The 18,114-nt window shown below is 35.1% G+C and overlaps 2 protein-coding genes across 2 annotated transcripts in view; both read right to left on the bottom strand.

Moving 5' to 3' along the window:
- The window catches only part of CAAP1 (caspase activity and apoptosis inhibitor 1), a 44,874-nt gene extending 37,435 nt beyond the window's left edge, over positions 1 to 7,439 (bottom strand). Inside the window, exons 1-4 of the mRNA XM_006189896.3 lie at positions 7,033 to 7,439; positions 2,867 to 3,067; positions 1,946 to 2,030; positions 1,040 to 1,115 (exon numbers count right to left, since the gene is read on the bottom strand). Of these exons, the coding sequence (XP_006189958.2) occupies positions 1,040 to 1,115; positions 1,946 to 2,030; positions 2,867 to 3,067; positions 7,033 to 7,335 (665 nt within the window). The 5' untranslated portion in view covers positions 7,336 to 7,439. The remainder of the gene's footprint in view (positions 1 to 1,039; positions 1,116 to 1,945; positions 2,031 to 2,866; positions 3,068 to 7,032) is intronic.
- Positions 7,440 to 16,150: 8,711 nt separating this feature from the next.
- The window catches only part of PLAA (phospholipase A2 activating protein), a 33,808-nt gene continuing 31,844 nt past the window's right edge, over positions 16,151 to 18,114 (bottom strand). The window contains exon 14 of the mRNA XM_006189895.3: positions 16,151 to 17,331. Coding sequence (XP_006189957.1) covers positions 16,766 to 17,331 — 566 coding nt within the window. The 3' untranslated portion in view covers positions 16,151 to 16,765. The remainder of the gene's footprint in view (positions 17,332 to 18,114) is intronic.

Below are 18,114 nucleotides of genomic sequence, written 5' to 3'. Positions count from 1 at the left end.
TCAGTGACAAAGATTAGTATACTACATAAACATTTAAAGTTTAGTATTTTGAAGCAAAGCCAATAGTAAGACTTTAGAAATGTGTACACTTTCTATTTCATAGTTATGTATAAATCACCCTGTGACATTCTTGGGCAAGATGTACATGATGACCAAAAATCTACTGATTATGAGGCAGGCAAGCAATGTGAGTTTTTCAAGTAGACTATTTGATGCTCTCCACAACTTATGAAATGAGATTGTTCTTTTTCAGCAACTCTTACCCAATAGCATTCTATTAGAAAGGAAAAAATACTCAAGATTTCAGGTTAAATATGTGCTACCCATTTATGCTACTGCTGCTGGTTATCTGTTTTTATTTGTGCTATTGCATATAGCCAAACTTTGCAAAGAGATATACAAGTCAGTCTTTGGCAACTACCAAAAAATAGTTGTTTTGTCAAAAAATCATCAATAATTTGGTAAAATCAGTGGGTAAAAGTTTGATAAGCTGCAGCAGAGCAGAATAACCTACAAAAAAAATTAACATGTTGCTTTTGATCAGTCAGCATTCCAGAACATTACATACATTTTTATCACCACAATAATCAAATTAAATGCACCTATAAAAAAGGAATCACCTTACTATCTCATCTGTGAAATGAGGCTATTAGCCCCAAAGATTAACAGATATGCAGAAGAATTCAGTGAGATAAGTATTCAAAGCTAATAATATAACGTTTGGTAGAATAAGTACTTAATAAATAGTTGACATCACCAGTAGTACATATATTCAAATTCCAAAAGAGAGATGTGATCCTGCCTCAGGTCGGCATCCCTGCTGTTCAGGAGGTTTAAGAAAATCATCTTAATCTTGAAAGCAATTAATTCTATCCTCACATATGCCAAGAGGACCAATCATTACAAATGAACACATCAATCCAATATTGAATAATTTTATATACATAGAACACAGAAAAACAATCACATTCTTGAGATAAGAAATCACCAAAGGAATAACAAAAAAACTTTGAAATGAAAATGGAAGTTTTTAACTTACTGACTAACTAGGTCAGACCCCATCTTTGAGACATCATCAGCCTCTTCTTCCATATCAGAGTCCATACCATTGTCACCTTATGAATGACATAAATGACATTAAAAAATTAAAAGCATGTTTATAAAATGTCAGAATGATTTCATCATTATACAAAATATGTCATCTATAAAAGTGATGCAAATTAAAGAACTTGACAGTTGTTGAAAGATGACATTTTTAATTGCTTATATTTAAAATGATTTACACATGTATACATCTATTATCAACAATTACAGATTCCATCAAGCCATTTTACATATAAAAAACACATTATCTCTGGAAATTAAGTCTCCATTTTTTTTGTTCCTTCTCTTGTGATGCTAATGCTAAAATCTTTGTAAAGTTAAAAAAAAAAATGCTTAAAAAAGCCAAAATTTATAGGGAATGTATCACAAAGAAGAGTCATATTTCAGGCAGACAGATAAGGTTAGCAATCTGCAAGAAATTTTTCTAACTGTGCATCTGAGTCATAGTACAGGAAAAACAGTACACAACAGGTAATTAAAAGCAGTAAGAATCTAAAGCAGAAAATAAAAAATTATTTTAAGAGATGTCTTTGCCTTCTCAATAATTAACTGTTTACAGAATTTTGGGAAAACATTTCTTACTTCATTTGCTTACTGTGCGCAAACTTATGTTCTTACCTATACAGTTGATTTGGAAATACCATACACACATCAAAAAGTCAATTCTTGAGATGCTATTCTGATATGTAAACTATATTTCTGTACAAACAGAAGTAAAAATACTCAGTGATTACCCAATAATGAAGTTAAACAGTCAGGTAAGAAAAAGAATACCTCAGGATTTATGCTATAGTATTAAAGTAATAATAAGTTAACAGAAGGTAGAAATGTGCATTCTTACCCTCAAGAATCTTCAAGATTTTTTTTTCAGACAGGAGCTCTAACTGTTCCTGGCACAGTTTTTTAATTTCTTCTATTGAACAGTTCTAAAGAAAATGACATTTTAAAAAATGCATTTGTGTAATACTGTACCAACATAAACTAGAAAACAGCAATCATTAAGAAAAAAAGTCTACTCAGCAAAATCTTACAGTAAAACAAATTAAAAGCCACATAAATCTTTCATCCCATGAGGGATGAACTCTGAATAACTGCCAGTCACCATGCAAGCCTTATAATTTATAGAGAGTTGATGGAAATATATAAAATCATGTTTATTATGGAAGAAAGAACTAAAGAGTAAGTCAGGTGCCCAGATAGTCTCAATAGCAATCTATTTATATTACATAATTCCTCTAAAGGCTTAAATGTTCAAGACCTGGCTCCATACAGCTTAGATAGATATAATGTTGGGTTTAACTTGTCCAAGCCTTATTTCCTGTAAAAGTAGAATACCACATATTTCTCTCGATAATTTTCAGAAATAAATATATGAAAACATTTATGAATTTAATGAAATACAAGCTGTTACCAACTATCATTGTTACTGTTACACAGCAGTATGTTATTTCTTAAAAGCATCAGAAAGAATCATTATACTTCTAATTTAGTTACTTAAATTGCCTATCTTTAATAGAATTATTTCCAGCAGGTCAAAAAACTCCTTATCTAAATACAATAAATTGCCCCATTTCTTCGTGGCAAATTTTGAAATATACAAGGCCTTTTATAGTTCTCCAAAATTCCTTTTTTATATCTTTTTGGAGTAGCTTGTTTTAGTTGAAAACACCCAGTTATAATTTCCATTAAGTAAAACGACTGTTACAAAAAAGGTTTTTGTATATTTCTGTATATATGTATAGTTTGATAATGCATGAAATACCTTTAACACATCAGGAAGCATCTTCTGTAACTTCTTCTCTCCTATGATACAGAAACACTGCTGAAGCATTTCTTTTTTGTCTGATATATAGAAACTGACTGGTTTTAATGCTACAGTCAGGTCCAATCCACCTTCTTCAAGGTCACTGTGCTCCGCCAAGAATAATTCCTTTTCCAGAGTTGGCAAAAGATACTTGGTTTCCTAAAAGAGATAAAGAACCATAAAATAATAGAAATACATGTATAATGTCATACATTTTCATTTAATAAATTCTTCTGCACTAAACATTTCCAAATACCTTGTTTGCACAGATTATTTACTTAAAACCATAGGAAAAAATATTTAATTGCTCAGTATTCTTTGATCTCACTCTCCACACTGTAACTCAGTAAGTTGATCTAAAAGGAAGAGATAATACCTTAGGACACACAAATGAAACTATACCCAATATCTGACTGTATCAAAATACAACCTGTTTTGTACACTGTTACCAGAATGGATTTTATAAAATGTACATACACTCATCCTCCCCATTTATAGTCTTCATGACTTCCCTCTGTTCTTACAATGATACAGCCTATCTGGCCTTTCAGGCTCAGTCTGTTCCAGACACAAGGACTTTTTTTGAATTACTCAAACATAACGTGTTTTCCCTTCATCTCATACAGGCAGGGCTTCTGTACACATTGTTCTGTCTAGCAGGGCTTCTGTACACATTGTTCTGTCTAGAAGAGCCTTTCCTCCCCACGTCCCCTACCACACTATATTCCCAAGATGAACAAACTCAGAAGTCAATTTAAAGGTCATTTCCTCAAGAACATCTTCCCTAACTATACAGGTTAGGTAGGTTTCCTTTTTACATTTTCTAATGCAATTGTTTAAAAAGTAGTTTTAAAACAGGCCAGTTTTAAAGACTACTATGATAATTAGACTGAAAAAATAAAGAAGATTAGATCTTGTTTTAATGGTTCACAAAGTAACTTAAGTGTTAGCAAGGATGTGGAGAAACTGGAAATCCCATACACTGCTAGTAGGATATAAAATGTTGCAGCTGTTTTGTTTTGGAAAAGTTTGGTATTTCCTTATAAAGTTACCATATGCTCTAGTAATTCCATTCCTAGATGTATATCCAAAAGAAATGTAACCATACTGTCTGCACAAAAACTTGTACACAAATGTTCACAGCAGCATTATTCATAATAAATGTCTATCAAGTGATAAATAAAAAATCAAATGTGATGTTAGCCATACAATGAATATTATTCAGCTATAAAAAGGAATGAAGTACTGATAGGTTTAACAACATGGAGAGACTCTGAAAAAAGATTATGCTAAGCGAAAGAAGCCAGTCATAAAAGATCATGTATGATATGATTCCATTCATATAAAATGCCCATAACACAGAAATCTTTAAGTCTATAGAAATACAAACTGAATTAGTGATTGCCTAGGGATGGAATGGGGTGCGGGGTATTAGGAATGACAGCTCAAAGTTACACAGAGGGTTTCCTTAGGGGATGATGAAAATGTTTCAAAATTGACTAAGCAATAGTTGCACCACTCTGTGAATATACTCAAATCTGTGAACTGTGTACTTTAAATGGCTGAACTGCACAGTATGTGAATTATATCTCTATAAAACTGTTAACAACAATAGGGAATGCGATACAAAACAGACAAAATGTCATTGTCGAAATTCTAGTGTTATCTACATGCCTAATACGTAATAATTACTTTTTTTCCTTCATAATTATACTTACTTCTCATTAGAAGTAGGGTTTAGTTCTGTATGCAAATGTCTACAAAATACTTAGCATTGCTGGTATCCCATCATAATGAAGAGTACTGAAGATATCGAAACAATTTAAGATAGGAATGGTGATATCCAAAATGAATCTAGAAGAGGTGGAAAAACTGAATAGATCTATAAATAGCAAAGAATTTGAAAAAGAAAAAAAGGGGGTGTTGAGTTAAGAGGGGAAAAAAAAACTACCTCTAATAAAACCCACCAACCCCAGACAGCTGTATGGACCAATGGTCAGATTCTGACAAACCTTTGAGAAAAAGATATAAACTACTCTGGAAACACAGAAACAATGCAAAGCTTTCCAACTCAATCCATGAGGCTAGCATAATCTTGATACCAAAATCAGACAGGATAACTACAAAAATAAAAACTAAAAGCTGATTTAACTTAAGAACATAGACACAAAAGTAAAAATACTGAATTTCAGCCGAGTGCAACAACCAAATCAACAAGTCAAATAGGACTGATCCCAAGACTGCAAGGACAGTTAAATACAAGTTAATTTATCAATAACATTACATTATCAGATGAAAGCAGGAAAATTGCACGATCATCTCAACAGAATGCCATAAAAGCATCTGATAAAACTCTACAATCCTCAGCAAATTAGGAATTAAAGAAAATTTCCTTAAGTTGATCAAAGGTATCTTTCAGAATCTATGGCAAGTATACATATTGGTGGAAAACTAGCTATCTTCCCTCAATAGAAGAATGCCTACCATCAATGTCTGTGTTCAACACTACACTAAAAGTCTTAGGTAACACAAAAGAGCAAAAAAATAAGAAATATTAGGGCAGAAAAAGGGACCAAACTCACTCTTAGCACAAATTTTTCTCAGTGAATTTTAAATTAATAATTAATAATATGGCTAGATATAAGAAATTACATAAAAATAAATGGCCTTCTTTATTCCATAACTCCCAGCTTAAGAGTTGCAATGTTAAAACATATTAGAAGAAAATACAGAATAGTTTTATAATCTTGGAACAGGAAAGATTTTTCTAAGAAACACAAAATTCTGAAGGCAAAGGAAAAGAATACTTGACCACAAAGAAACCAAAGTTTCAATATACCATATAGACAAAAGATAGGCAACATTTACACTATATGTTACACAAAAGATTAGAAGCAGGACTCTATGAGAGATTCAGAACTTATCAGCAAAAAGTTGAAAACCACCAAAAGGAAAAATAGGCAGAGCATATATATATTCAATTTACATAAGGACTCAAATGGCAAATAAAAATATTAAAATGTTCAATTTCACTATTAATTGGGAAAAGATACATGAAAATATTAATTTCACCCATTAAGCTAACAAATTTTTTTAATGTATAGTGAAAATTTGCAGAAATGGGTATTTTTATATACTGTTTAGACTACAAATCAGTAAAGGCTCTTTGAGAAAGCGTTTGGTGGTTCCCACCAAATCTTTTAAAATGCATACTTTGACCTAGCAATTTCACTTTAGAGTCTAACCTAATGTAATTCTTGCACAAGATACAAGTAGGGTGCCCATTTTCAGATTATTTCTGTAATAGCAAGAAAACCGGAAAAAAAAAACTATTGATCAATAAAGTTAAAATGGAATATCTTGCAGTCACTTAAAAATAAGGTACCGCATACAGAAAGACCCGCATCCGAACAATCCAGTGGTATTATATAATTCAATGAGGGGGAATATCACAATACAACTTTTGTGTAGGAACTTCAGCACACATACCTGACAAGAATTAGTGAAAAGGCTGGATACCAAACTATTAACTGGGAGGCTTAAAGAGAGACTCCACGTTTTTCCCTTCATTTCTAGGTTGTACATATTTCAAGTATGTATTATGCATTTGTTTTATAATTCATCATAAAAAAACTTTTTTTAAAAAAATGGCAATATCTTGGGAGGTCGATGGAGCATAAAGAACATGGCTTTTATAATGAGATACTGGTTTCAAATGTAGGCGTTATTAACAAACTGTGACTGTGGTTAAACTTCCTGAACCTCCTTAACCTCTGAGCCTCAATTTTCTCATCTCCTAATGTGGATGAAGAGAGAAATAAAGCGTGGTTTGCAAGGGAACTGAAGGCTAGCTCCTGACACAGACTTTTCAGGGAGACTCAGTGGAAGGAGTGGAAGGGGACAAAAGCAATATGAATTAGATGATCAGCAAATGCAGACACTTTCAAGTTCAAGACGTGGGTGTACAGAGTTCACCCGGATTTAAAGCACGGGCCGCTAAAGATCCTGTAGGATCGCAGCGCTAACAGAGCCGGCTCCGCATCCCGCGGCCACATTCTGCTCCTAGCTCGCCTTCTTCGAAAACACAGCAGCTTTGAGAAGCGGCGAAAACGGCGCGCACGCACCTGCAGCAAAGAGCCCGAGACACTGGAAGATGAGTCAGTGCTCCTCCGCTTCCGGCGCTCGCTGCGCTCCACGCCGCTCCCACCGCCCGCGACACTTCCACTGAAGCTGGTGTTCCCACAGCAAGTGACGCTCCCGCAGCCGCTGGCGCTCCCGCAGCCGCTGGCGCTCCCGCAGCCGCTGGTACTTCCACTGCCGCTGCTAGCGACGGCAGGGGCCAGGTCCGGCGCCGCGAGCAGCGCCGCCGCCGCCTCCTGACCGCTTCGTTTGCGCCGCTTCTCCCGGGAAGACTTCTTCCCCGTCATGATCCCTCCGCTGCAACCATTCGGGGAAAGCCCGCCGCCTCTAGATCCACCGAAAATCCGCTGCAGCAGCGGGCTCTGGCGTCGCAGCTTTGACGTCACTTCCGACCGCGTTGTTGACGCCAGGAGGCGGTTCTGGGGGCGGGGCCGGAGCCAGCCTATCACTTTGCTCCTGCGAGCCGGGGAGGTCCCCCTGAGTGTGCTGGAGGGTGAGCAGCTTGGCTGGTTTTTGTTGTTTGTTTTCATACGTTTGCAAAGGGCAGAAAGTGGAGCGTTACAACATGTCCTTTGCCTTAGTGATATTGCTTTTCAATCTTTGTCAATATACAATACGCAGTAAGGTAAAAATGTAGTTTTTTATTCTCCAATTTCATTTGTCCTTCACTAACAGTAAAGAAAATTTAGGGAAAATCTCATTATCATCATCACCTGAATATTTTTTATCAGTGTCTTTAGGAAATTGTGCAGGAATAGGGTCTTGTGCTTCTTGTTTTTCCCTATTAACACTAATTCCTAGGCATTTCTTTTTACTTCTAAAGGCACTTGGCGCTAGTATTATGGTTATTTTCTTTAATATTCAGATACTGGCATTTAGGTTGTTGACAGTTTGTCACATCCCAGAATAATGCCGCTGTAAATAACTTAAGGAAAAAAATTACATTATTTTGGACCCAAAATAAAGAAATTGAACAAAGGATATTAGCATCTTATTTTTTTTCCTGTTTAATCGAATTCCTTTGAAAAAGGCTGAGACAACTTAAAATGTCACTCATAAACTGAAATCTTTTTTAAAAATTGTTCTAATTATGTGATAATATTAGAGTTTTAACTTCGATTCTTGAATTACAGTGTTGAACACTTTTCTGCTGATTGAAACACTTTATTTCTTCATCATCAAGTGGTCTGATATTAAGTTTAGCCATTTATCTACTGAAATAAATACAGCAACCTTCTAAATGTAAATTACTTATGTTAGGGAAAGGAGTAGGAAAAAAATATTATTGGCATATCAGTGTTCCTAACTTTTCTCTCTTCTTTCTTTGCTCAGAAATTGCCTTTTCATGCTAGTTCTTAGTTTTGAAGTTTGAAGAAGAAAACAAAGAGTTTAGGTATTACAGAGATCCCAGACCATTTTTAGAAAGGATTTGAGGCAAGAAATGCAGAAGAAAAGGAGCAATGTGTGAGGGCAGCAATGGAAAAGAATAGAAGAGAATTTAGGGAGTATTTCTGGGGATTATGTATTTCCTGCACAGAGTGCATGAGGAACAAGGAAAGAGTGAATGAGTTTTGAAAACAGATTGTGGGTCATAGTTTATAAATGTTAGATTTTGTGGGCTGTTCTGCTAGGATTTTAGATCTAAATACAGATCAGTTTTTAAAGTCAGGGATCAAGAACACATAAAAAACTGTGTCACTATTTGGCTAGGGTGGCATCAGCTGGGACCTTTAGCCACAGGAAGAAAAGGGAAGGGCTGGGCAACACTAGCTGGGTGATAGTAATTTTGTAACTTTCATGGAGGTGATATAAAGCAATTCGAAAAAGAAGCCTCCCTTTGACCACATTCCCTGCCTGTCTGTCACTCAACAACTGTTTAATTAAAGTGGCCTGAAGCAAATATGGTTGCAGGGGTAATCTGAGCCCTGGGAAAACAGCTGTCTCCACTCCCCATCCCTTCTAAGGTAAATGCTGGGGCCAGGCCCACTGTGCTCTCAGGAGTTCAGTATTGGCCTCATTAAGTATTATGCCTGAAAGGAAAAGGAGTATTATGTTCACAGACATAATAAATACATAAAGCAATAACATATAACCTTACTATGACCTTAATTATGTCCCTCCATATTTTATATACAGAAACCCTAACTAATCCAATGTAACTATTTGGAGATAGGGTGTTTAAGGAGGTAATTAAGGTTAAATGAGGTTGTGAGGACAAGGAAAGGGCTTTGACTCGGTGTGAATACATCAGAGACATCAGAAGGTTGGCTTAGAGTCAGTGAGATGCCATTGTCTATTTAGGTTGAACCATGTGAAATTGCCTTTTTTGTAGGTCAAAACTGTTGACAGTTTGATATGGATCAACCAAACATTGTAGAGCCTAAGAAGCCCAACACTAAATACTGTTATGGACTTAAAGCTCTGCAAAAAAATGCAAAACTGCTTTTCTGCCCTAGAACAAATATGTGGGAGGGTGGACAGAGATTGGGATTTATAAACCATTTTCATACCTACTCTTCAGCAGCCCAGTGAGCGTTAATCACAATGATTGCCTAGAGACAGAGTGCATTAATGCTGGGGCCAATCAGTACTTCTCTGGAATTTTATAAAGAGACACTAGGAGAGAAATTTGCTCTTTGGCCTTAAATGATGAGCTGTAAGTAAATTACCTAATAGCTGCTAGTTGTCATGTTCTCTGTCCTAGGAAGGATGCTAAGAAAGACCAATAAGAAATGCTTTCTGAAACAAGACACAGAAAATCCTAATGGTGTCATTTTTCATGAGTGAGCCAATAATTTTTTAAATTAAGCTGATCCTTACCTTCTATTATTTGCAACCTATAGTCCTAATTAATACAACATACAATATGTCAGATCTTCTGTGACCTGAACAGTACTTTATTCTGCTGCCCCATATCTTTTCTAGAAATGCACCCTCCAAACCTGTTAAAAAAAACTCGACCTCCACTGATCTTAACCACATCTAAGTTTTCATTTTAAGCATCACTTCTTACTTAAAACCTTTCAAATCACTTCCATTCTAAACCCTGCTAAAATCAGCCACCTTTTTTTTATACCTGCTGTTCTCACTATAGAGCAACCAAAACTCTTTACTACAGGCCCTTGCTCAGTATCTTCTTCAAAATACTGTTAGTTCTCATAAACAGAGGTCATATATTACATATCTTTGTAGTCTCAACAAATAATACAGTATCTGAAACATGCTATCAGTGCTTGTTAAACTCTGAACTGGGAAGCTGGGGATCCACACAGAGCTTCTTTCTGTGTCACCACTGTGGTAAATTGCATTAATGGCTCCAGGTCTTTCCTTCTCCTTGTATTCACACCCTTTGCTGTATAATTTGGTAGTGTCCTTCTGGCACAGAGTAGAGACATAGTTCCCTGCCAGTGGAGTCAGCCATATGACTTACTTAAGCCAAGGGGATGTAAGCAGATGTGCAGCAAGCAGAGTCTCAAAAAAAGCTCGGGCTGGTAGGATAGTTCACTCTTGTGCTTCCACTATCACCATGAAAATTATATACTCAGACTAGCCCATTGGTCCCCAGAGAAAAATGAGACAAATAGGGCTGAGCTGCCCCAGCTAAGCTATCTAGTCAAGCCCAGGCTACAGCAGAGTCATGAATGAACCTAGCCAGGATCAGCCAAGCCCCAAGCTTGTAATTGCTGAGCTAAATAAATGCTATTGTTTTTGTTACTGTTTTTTTGTGCTGTACTGTTGTAGTTATGGTTAACTAATATGCACGCTTTCTAAACTCCCTTTCCTTGTATTTCTATGCTGGTTATGAGAAGGGTCTTCAAAGCTGGTTTGATATCAAATGAGTCACTATTCAGTGCCATAACTTGGAATTGGTAGATCTGATTCTTACGTTCCAATGGTAATGCCTTTATATTTCATGGTGAGATTCTGTGGCATTATAAAGAAATGTAAGGATATTTGTGTTTAGAATTTCAACCAAACAATTCTATTAAAAAAAAAATCATCAGGACAACTCCCCACCCCCAAATAGGCATTTTTTTCCCCCGTAGCAATAAAATCTAATACTTTTCCTTTTGAATGTTCTTTGTCTTCAGCAGTCACTTTTATTGTAAAGAAAATGCAAACCTTGCTTTTCTTTGAAAGGAATGTTCGATAAGTACTTATTATGTGGCACATACTTTGCTGGGCTTTTACACAAATATCTTATTATTCTGTTTTATGATTTTATGAAATACCAATGTACAGATGATTGAACTGGGACTGTGGTTAAGCAACTTGTCTTAATTCATTAATAAGTGGTGGAAATGTCATTGAAATATATGATTTTTTAACTCCAAATCCAATACTCTTTTAGTATATTACATTGCATTTCTGGTTGCTTTTACTATTGAAATTTTAAGTGATGTTGAAATAAGCAAACATTTCTTGAAAGTATTGGTTCCTTTGAGGACACGAGAATGAAAGAAATGTAGTTTGAGGGCTTGTTTCAGGCCACCTTCTATGTATCAAACTTACATGCCACTAGCAGCCACCATAGTTGGTATTATGACAAAGTGGCTACACAAATTGAGATTTTCCTCTAAATTGATGTCCAGGTTTCCCAACGTAATTTATTAAATATAATTCCATTTGTTTTGTTGCTACTGACTTATCAAATAAAGATTTATTGGCCTCTTTCAGTTTCTTCACCTATAAAAGTAAGGTTATGAGCAATGCTTGCCCCATAGGGATAATGAGGATTAAACAGAACTAGCATAAAGTAATTGCTTAATGCATGCTGTCTAATTTACTTAAATTTGTTCTTTGCAATGCTGCTCAACTGGTTGGTTTTAAATCCAGTTGCAAACCATTGTGTAAACATGGTTGCTTGCTAGATTATATGCCTTAAATGTAGAGTGATGGTCTCTCTCTCATATCTAATGAAAATATCATTGCCATTTGGATATTATACTTTTCTGATTTATTACAGTGTGTCCAGGAACTCCAAGGTCAAGTTTTAAGTCCTAGCACCTCGTCTTAGGCCTAGGATCAGTATCAACCTACCTTCTTTACAGAAGGATGTTGGTTAGCTTTCTCCTCTAAAGCTGCCATTACCCACCTTATTCTGAAGGCTGTTTTCCTTCTTGACAGGCAACAGAGTGGCTCATTTGTTGCCCTCAAAATAAAGATGGTGCCTTTTTCAGTATCCCTGGAAAGCAAGCATCCTAATTTTAAATATTAAATAAATAAAACCTGTTAACCACTTTGGGAAGCAGACAGAAAGGTAGAAAAATAAAATGTTAAGAAAAGGAAAATTTTAAAAATGTTCCCTTATCTTTCTTGAGATGGTAACTAGAATTGCACTTTTTACTCTCCTAATCTTCTTTAGTTAAGACAGAGGAACATCTTTCAGAAAGCTCAGATATTATGCAACCAAGTAAAACAACCAAACCAAAACAAACAAAAAACTAGTACTCATCACCTATTCTTGCTGCAATAGTTTAATCTCAGCGTAACCAAGCTTTTGGATTTGGTTTATAGGAAATAGATGTGGCAGTCACATTCTAAGAGGGCCACCAAAGATCCTTCTTCCTGGTATTCACAGCCTTCTGTAATCCACTCTCCTTGAGTAACTTAACTTCCAACCAATAGAGTATCTTGGTGTAAATTATAAAGATCCTTACGTTGGTCCTGCTGCTAGCCAACTTGCTCCCTTGCTAACTTTGATGAAGCAATTTGCTATGTCAGGGAGCCCCACAAGGAAGAAAAAAAAAAATGATGGCAGCCTCTGGCCAACAGCCAGATAGGAACTGAGGTCCTTAATGCAACTATCAAAAAGAACTGACTATTATGTAAGCAAGCTTGAAAATGCATCCTTTCCCAGTCCAGCCTTCAAATCAGACCCCGGTCTTGGCAGTCACCTTGATTGCTGCCTCATAGTAAACAAAGAAGCAAAGGAACCAGCTAAGCTGTGGCAAGATTACTCACTTACAGAAAATTTGAGATAATCAACGTGTTATCTTAAGCCACTAGGTATTGGGGTAATTTATTGAACAACAATAGATAACTAATACAGTATGGTTATAAGCATATGTTCTACAAATATAAAATGGGGGTATTTCACATTCTGGACTGGCCAACACACTTCAGAGTCAATGATATTAAAAAAAAAAAAAGATGAAGGAACTGTTCCCGATTAAGAGACCAAAGAGGCATGTAAATAAATAACTAAATACAATACATGAACTTTGATTATTTAGATCCTTTAGAACAAGAGTTTTTTTTTTAATGTTTTTATTCTTAGAAAATGCATAATTAAGTATTTAGTTGATAAGAGTGATATTTGTAACTTATTTTTAAATAATGTCAAAAGAAAGTATTAACTATCGGGATAAAGCAAATATGGCAAAATGTTAACAATTGCAGAACCCAGTTGGCAAGTCCATGAGTGTTCACTGTACTTTCAATTTTTCTGTCTCTATGAACATTTTCATTAAAATATTGAAAGGAAACATGAAAAAGTGATGTTAAATGGGAGAGTCTTCAAAATTGTATTTATAATCACAACCACACTGTGTGCTGTAAGACTGAATGTGCCCCCTCAAAATTCAGATATTGAAACCTAATCCCCTGTGTGATAGTATTTGGAGGTGGAGGTCACAAGAGTGGAACCCTCATGAATGAGGAGTCCCTAGTGAGCTCCCTGCTCCCTTCTGCATGTAAGGACACATGGAGAAGATAGCATCTAAGGACCAGGAAGTGGGTGCTCAGAAAACACCAAATATGCCAGTGCCTTCATTTTGTACTTCCCAGCCTCTAGAACTGTGAGAAATAAATGTTGTTTAAGCCACCCAATCTATGGTATTTCTGTTTTAGCAGCCAGACTGAGACACAGTGTATAATTTTCTATAGGAAAGTGCATTAAAAATTAGAAGAATTATAAATTATTTTCTAAAAGGATTTAATAACATCTCCTAATCTCAGGTGGGTAAGGTATATCTTAAGACCTCTAGGAAGGATGATAATGTCACAAATGATCCTCTATACATTTGATTATTTCTTCACAAAATAACCATAAGATACACAGTGATAACTGCTAAGGAAGCTATAACCCAGTCTTATCCCCAGAAATATCTTTGTGAAAGAGTTTGTCTCTAGTTATGCTTCTTCCATCATTTAAGCAGATTATGAGGTAGATTAAAAATTTTATTGCATTGCTACTTAGTTATAAATTCAGCTAGTTGTGGGAAAAAATCACAATAACATGCTCATTTAAAAAAATGTAATGCCAGAGGGAATATAATAGTTATGAAATAGAGACAATGATAACTTAGCTCTTTCGCTGGCAATTGTTTCTAATGCAATATGAAGGACATTAATTCTAAGACTTAGCACTGGAGGTGATTTGGCAATATGTATCAAGTTTAAAAAATGAGCATTCACTTGACCCACCAATTCCAAGTATAACATGTAGCCTAAGAACTAGTAAGACACTTGTGAGATACACTATAGCACTGCTTGATAGCTGAAAATTGGAAACAATGTCAGATAATAGGAAATGGGTGCATCCAAATAATGTAAATTATATTTATTAAGGTGGAAATATGTATACTGTATGTCAAGTTTAAAATCAGTTTACTGAACGATGTGTATCAATCTTTTTTTAAACATGTTTACATACCAATTGATACAGCACAAGATGTCTCTGGGTAGTGGAATTACAGGCAATTTTTAGTTAATGTATGTGTTTTATTCAATGAATTTGTATTTTTATATTAAGAATAAGGTATTGAGGGAATCATGGAAAAAAGTAACTAAAGAAGAAAAAAATATTTAAAATAATTAAATCACCACCTAACACTTTCAAGTAGGAATTTTGTTCCTTTTTTGCTAAACTATATTTTGTTAATTTTTCTTCAGTAAACATGAGATAACAGTATAATAAGTGGTTATAAAAAGGCTTGTACAGTAATAAGAAGCAAAGTGTTTACCATTTGCCACCCCTTACATTTTGGAGAGTAAACTCTTATTGTTAACCAAGCCTCTACATCCTACCATTATTCAAAGGTAACTAGTATTTCAAAATATTGCAGATAAATTGCACTTACACTTGCACCCTAAACATGACAGGTTTACAAGAAAGCAGTGTATTTGTAATGGAACTAGGCTGGCTTGGGTTATACTCAGTATACACTCAGGTTATATAACTTTGTCATTTAACTTTGACTTAGCCGCCTAAATACCAATTCAACAAAAAGTAAAGCATGGGTAACTAATGGAACCAGCAAACAGAATATTTAAAGTCTGGGTACACACTAGAAAATTGCAATTTAATACTTAGCAAAATATACATCCCGTTGATTTATATTTTATCCATTCTCTTTTGATATTCCAAAAGTTATTCCTTGGATTAATCTAGACAACTGAAACCATTTCCTCCCTTATTGGGGAAGAATTGTTCTTCTTAGACTGCAATTTGGCAGTAAGCCAGGAAATTCATAGTTCTATATACCATAAATGTTGGGTACACTGCTCACTAATTTAGGCTAAGTACTTGTGAAAAGATCTCACCAACTTTTCAGAATAAGAATAGTTACACTTATGTAATTGAAGTTCTCTTAGAGACAATAAAATATGTAATTAATGGGATGGTTCAATCTTTGTGTTAGTTGCTAGGATGTTCATAGACAAATTCGTGACTTCCCTCCTCCCCGCCCCCCAGGAGGTATAGACTCTTCCTTTTTTCCATCATGATTCATCCCACTATCTTTACTTCTGCAAAGAGATAACTTTGCCTTACATTTAAGAGGATTTGGGAGGTAAATATCAAAGTGTTAATTAGCACAGTACCTGGACCATGTTAGGGGCTTAAAAACAGTAATTTCCCGTATCAGTCTCTGGACTTGCAAATGACAGTTTGATGTATTCTTGCTCCAACAATTGCTGGATAATATTCAACACATTCCAAATTCTCTCTGATATAATGGAAATGATCAAAAATAAACAATCAAATATGAAACTAGAATGAACAATGAGTTACTCAAATAGTGAAGAGCAAAAGAAACTAGATCATAAGCCTGTAGTCAATTCGAGCTTCATCTGTCTGAACTGATACACAATCTAATACAGCTCAGTAATTTGTTTTTATTACTTCATCTAAAAATGAGCCATCGAACAAACTTTCTATTTACAAAGGACTTAAGTGAAGACATTATTTTATATCTTTTCAATATATGGAATAATTTATAACAAACTTAATTTAAAAAATTCTAAAGTAGTTGTCCTAAAACAAGACCTTAAAATGAATCAGTGCTGTCAACAGAATCCAACAATGAAAATGAGTAGAGCAGAAACTAAATAAAAGACAATCACCAACAATTAACAGTTTGAGGTATATACGTAGTAAAAAAAAAAAAAGATTACATAAATAAAAGCCCTTGTCTTCTCCCAGGTGGCCAAGGTAATTACACCACTGTGGTGGTTTTGTTGTTGCTGATCATAACTCATTATTAATGCTAAACTCTTAAACTCGTAAAAACCTACTGTTACACAGGAAAAATCTCACACTTCATCAGTGCAAAAATTTTATTTCTCCTTTGTTTCCCCTTCTTCCCCACTTTACAAGTTCTGAAATTTTACTTAATCCACAGCATTCGTTTTTATCATCTGTAATCAGTCATGTAAAATGTGAGGAAAAAAAAACCCACTATCAATTTAAAATCTCAGTCCCCTATCTCACTGTTATAGCAAATTTAGGATAAGTCTACAGCACTCACTTACTTTAGCTGGTTCTGATACCGAGGCATACTTTTTTATTTGAGAATCAACACCTAAAGACTTGGCTAATTGTACAGCATTTGAATCATCACTGATAAGTGTCCCAAGAGCCACAAGAAGTCTAAAAGTGGCTTCTAGGTCTTGTACAACTTCCAAGACTGTGCTAATTACTGACAAACATTGAGCTTTCCCTTCAATGTTGTGGTCTTTATGAAAACAAACAGAATAGTTCAGGGTCAGTGTAGCCAGAGCAATGTGAATGTTCTTATTGCTCCCTGATTTCAGTTCTATTGCATAGGACATGAGTGATTCCCTCTGGGACAGCATGAGCTTTTGTCCTGCCTGGCCAGCAAAACAATTGCAAAAAGTCCTGAGAGCAAGCAGCTGGTTTGCTGGCTTTCCTTTAGGGTTCAGAAGACTGATAAGATGGCTGCTGAACTGAGTCCCTTCTTTCTCATTGCAGAAGTTCTCATTCACACTGGGATGTTTAATTGACAACCGAAGAATGTCAAGTGCAGGAAAGACAATATCTATTAAAAAGAACAATTCATTAATGTTAAAAAATTTAAAATGTTAAAAATCATATGTCTGCTTTACAAAATGCGTCTATTTCTGAAACATCTGTTAACTGATTTTTTCTCTTTATAGAGATTGGATTTATTACTACAAGATAGATAGATAGATAGATACTTTAAAAATACAGTATCTCTCCTGGGTTATTAAAATACAGTGAGTATTCAATAAATCCTTATGGAAAGAATAGGATTGGAACCTTGCTTTTAAAAAATCCTAAAACAAGACCAAAGAGGGAAAGTTCTTTACAGAAGAATTCCAGTTGACAAATGCTAATAAGATGCTTACATGGGTTGGTGGAGAGCTTTATATTTAAGGAGTTGGGTAGACACCATCTGAATAAATGCACTAAACAATCTTAGCATCAATAAAAGTGAAGACAGCAGAAATTATAGGCCCTATGATATAAAGGTAGTATGTAGCATCATTTATAAAGGATATTCACCTGAAAAAAACTATTGAACCAGATTTTAATTATGTCTAGCAGGAAAAACAGAGATACAAGAACACATTATGTGATCAGCCAAATCCAAAATATGGGACATTTTGTAGGAAAAATGTTTAATTCCAATAAATCAATTATGTGAAAAAATAATAGGGAAGAGGCCACTTTTGGAATAAAGAAGAATTAAGTAAATTAACTAGATCAAAGAAAAAATACTTATAGCAAATGTTTGTAGCCTATGGTTAACAGGTCACAAAGAGTTTCTTGGATGGCTTGCAGGGGATCCACAAATGCT

This window comes from Camelus ferus, chromosome 4, assembly GCF_009834535.1.
Source record: "Camelus ferus isolate YT-003-E chromosome 4, BCGSAC_Cfer_1.0, whole genome shotgun sequence".
In the NCBI taxonomy this organism is placed as follows: Eukaryota; Metazoa; Chordata; class Mammalia; order Artiodactyla; family Camelidae; genus Camelus; species Camelus ferus.
This window is presented reverse-complemented; position numbering and strand designations above follow the sequence as displayed.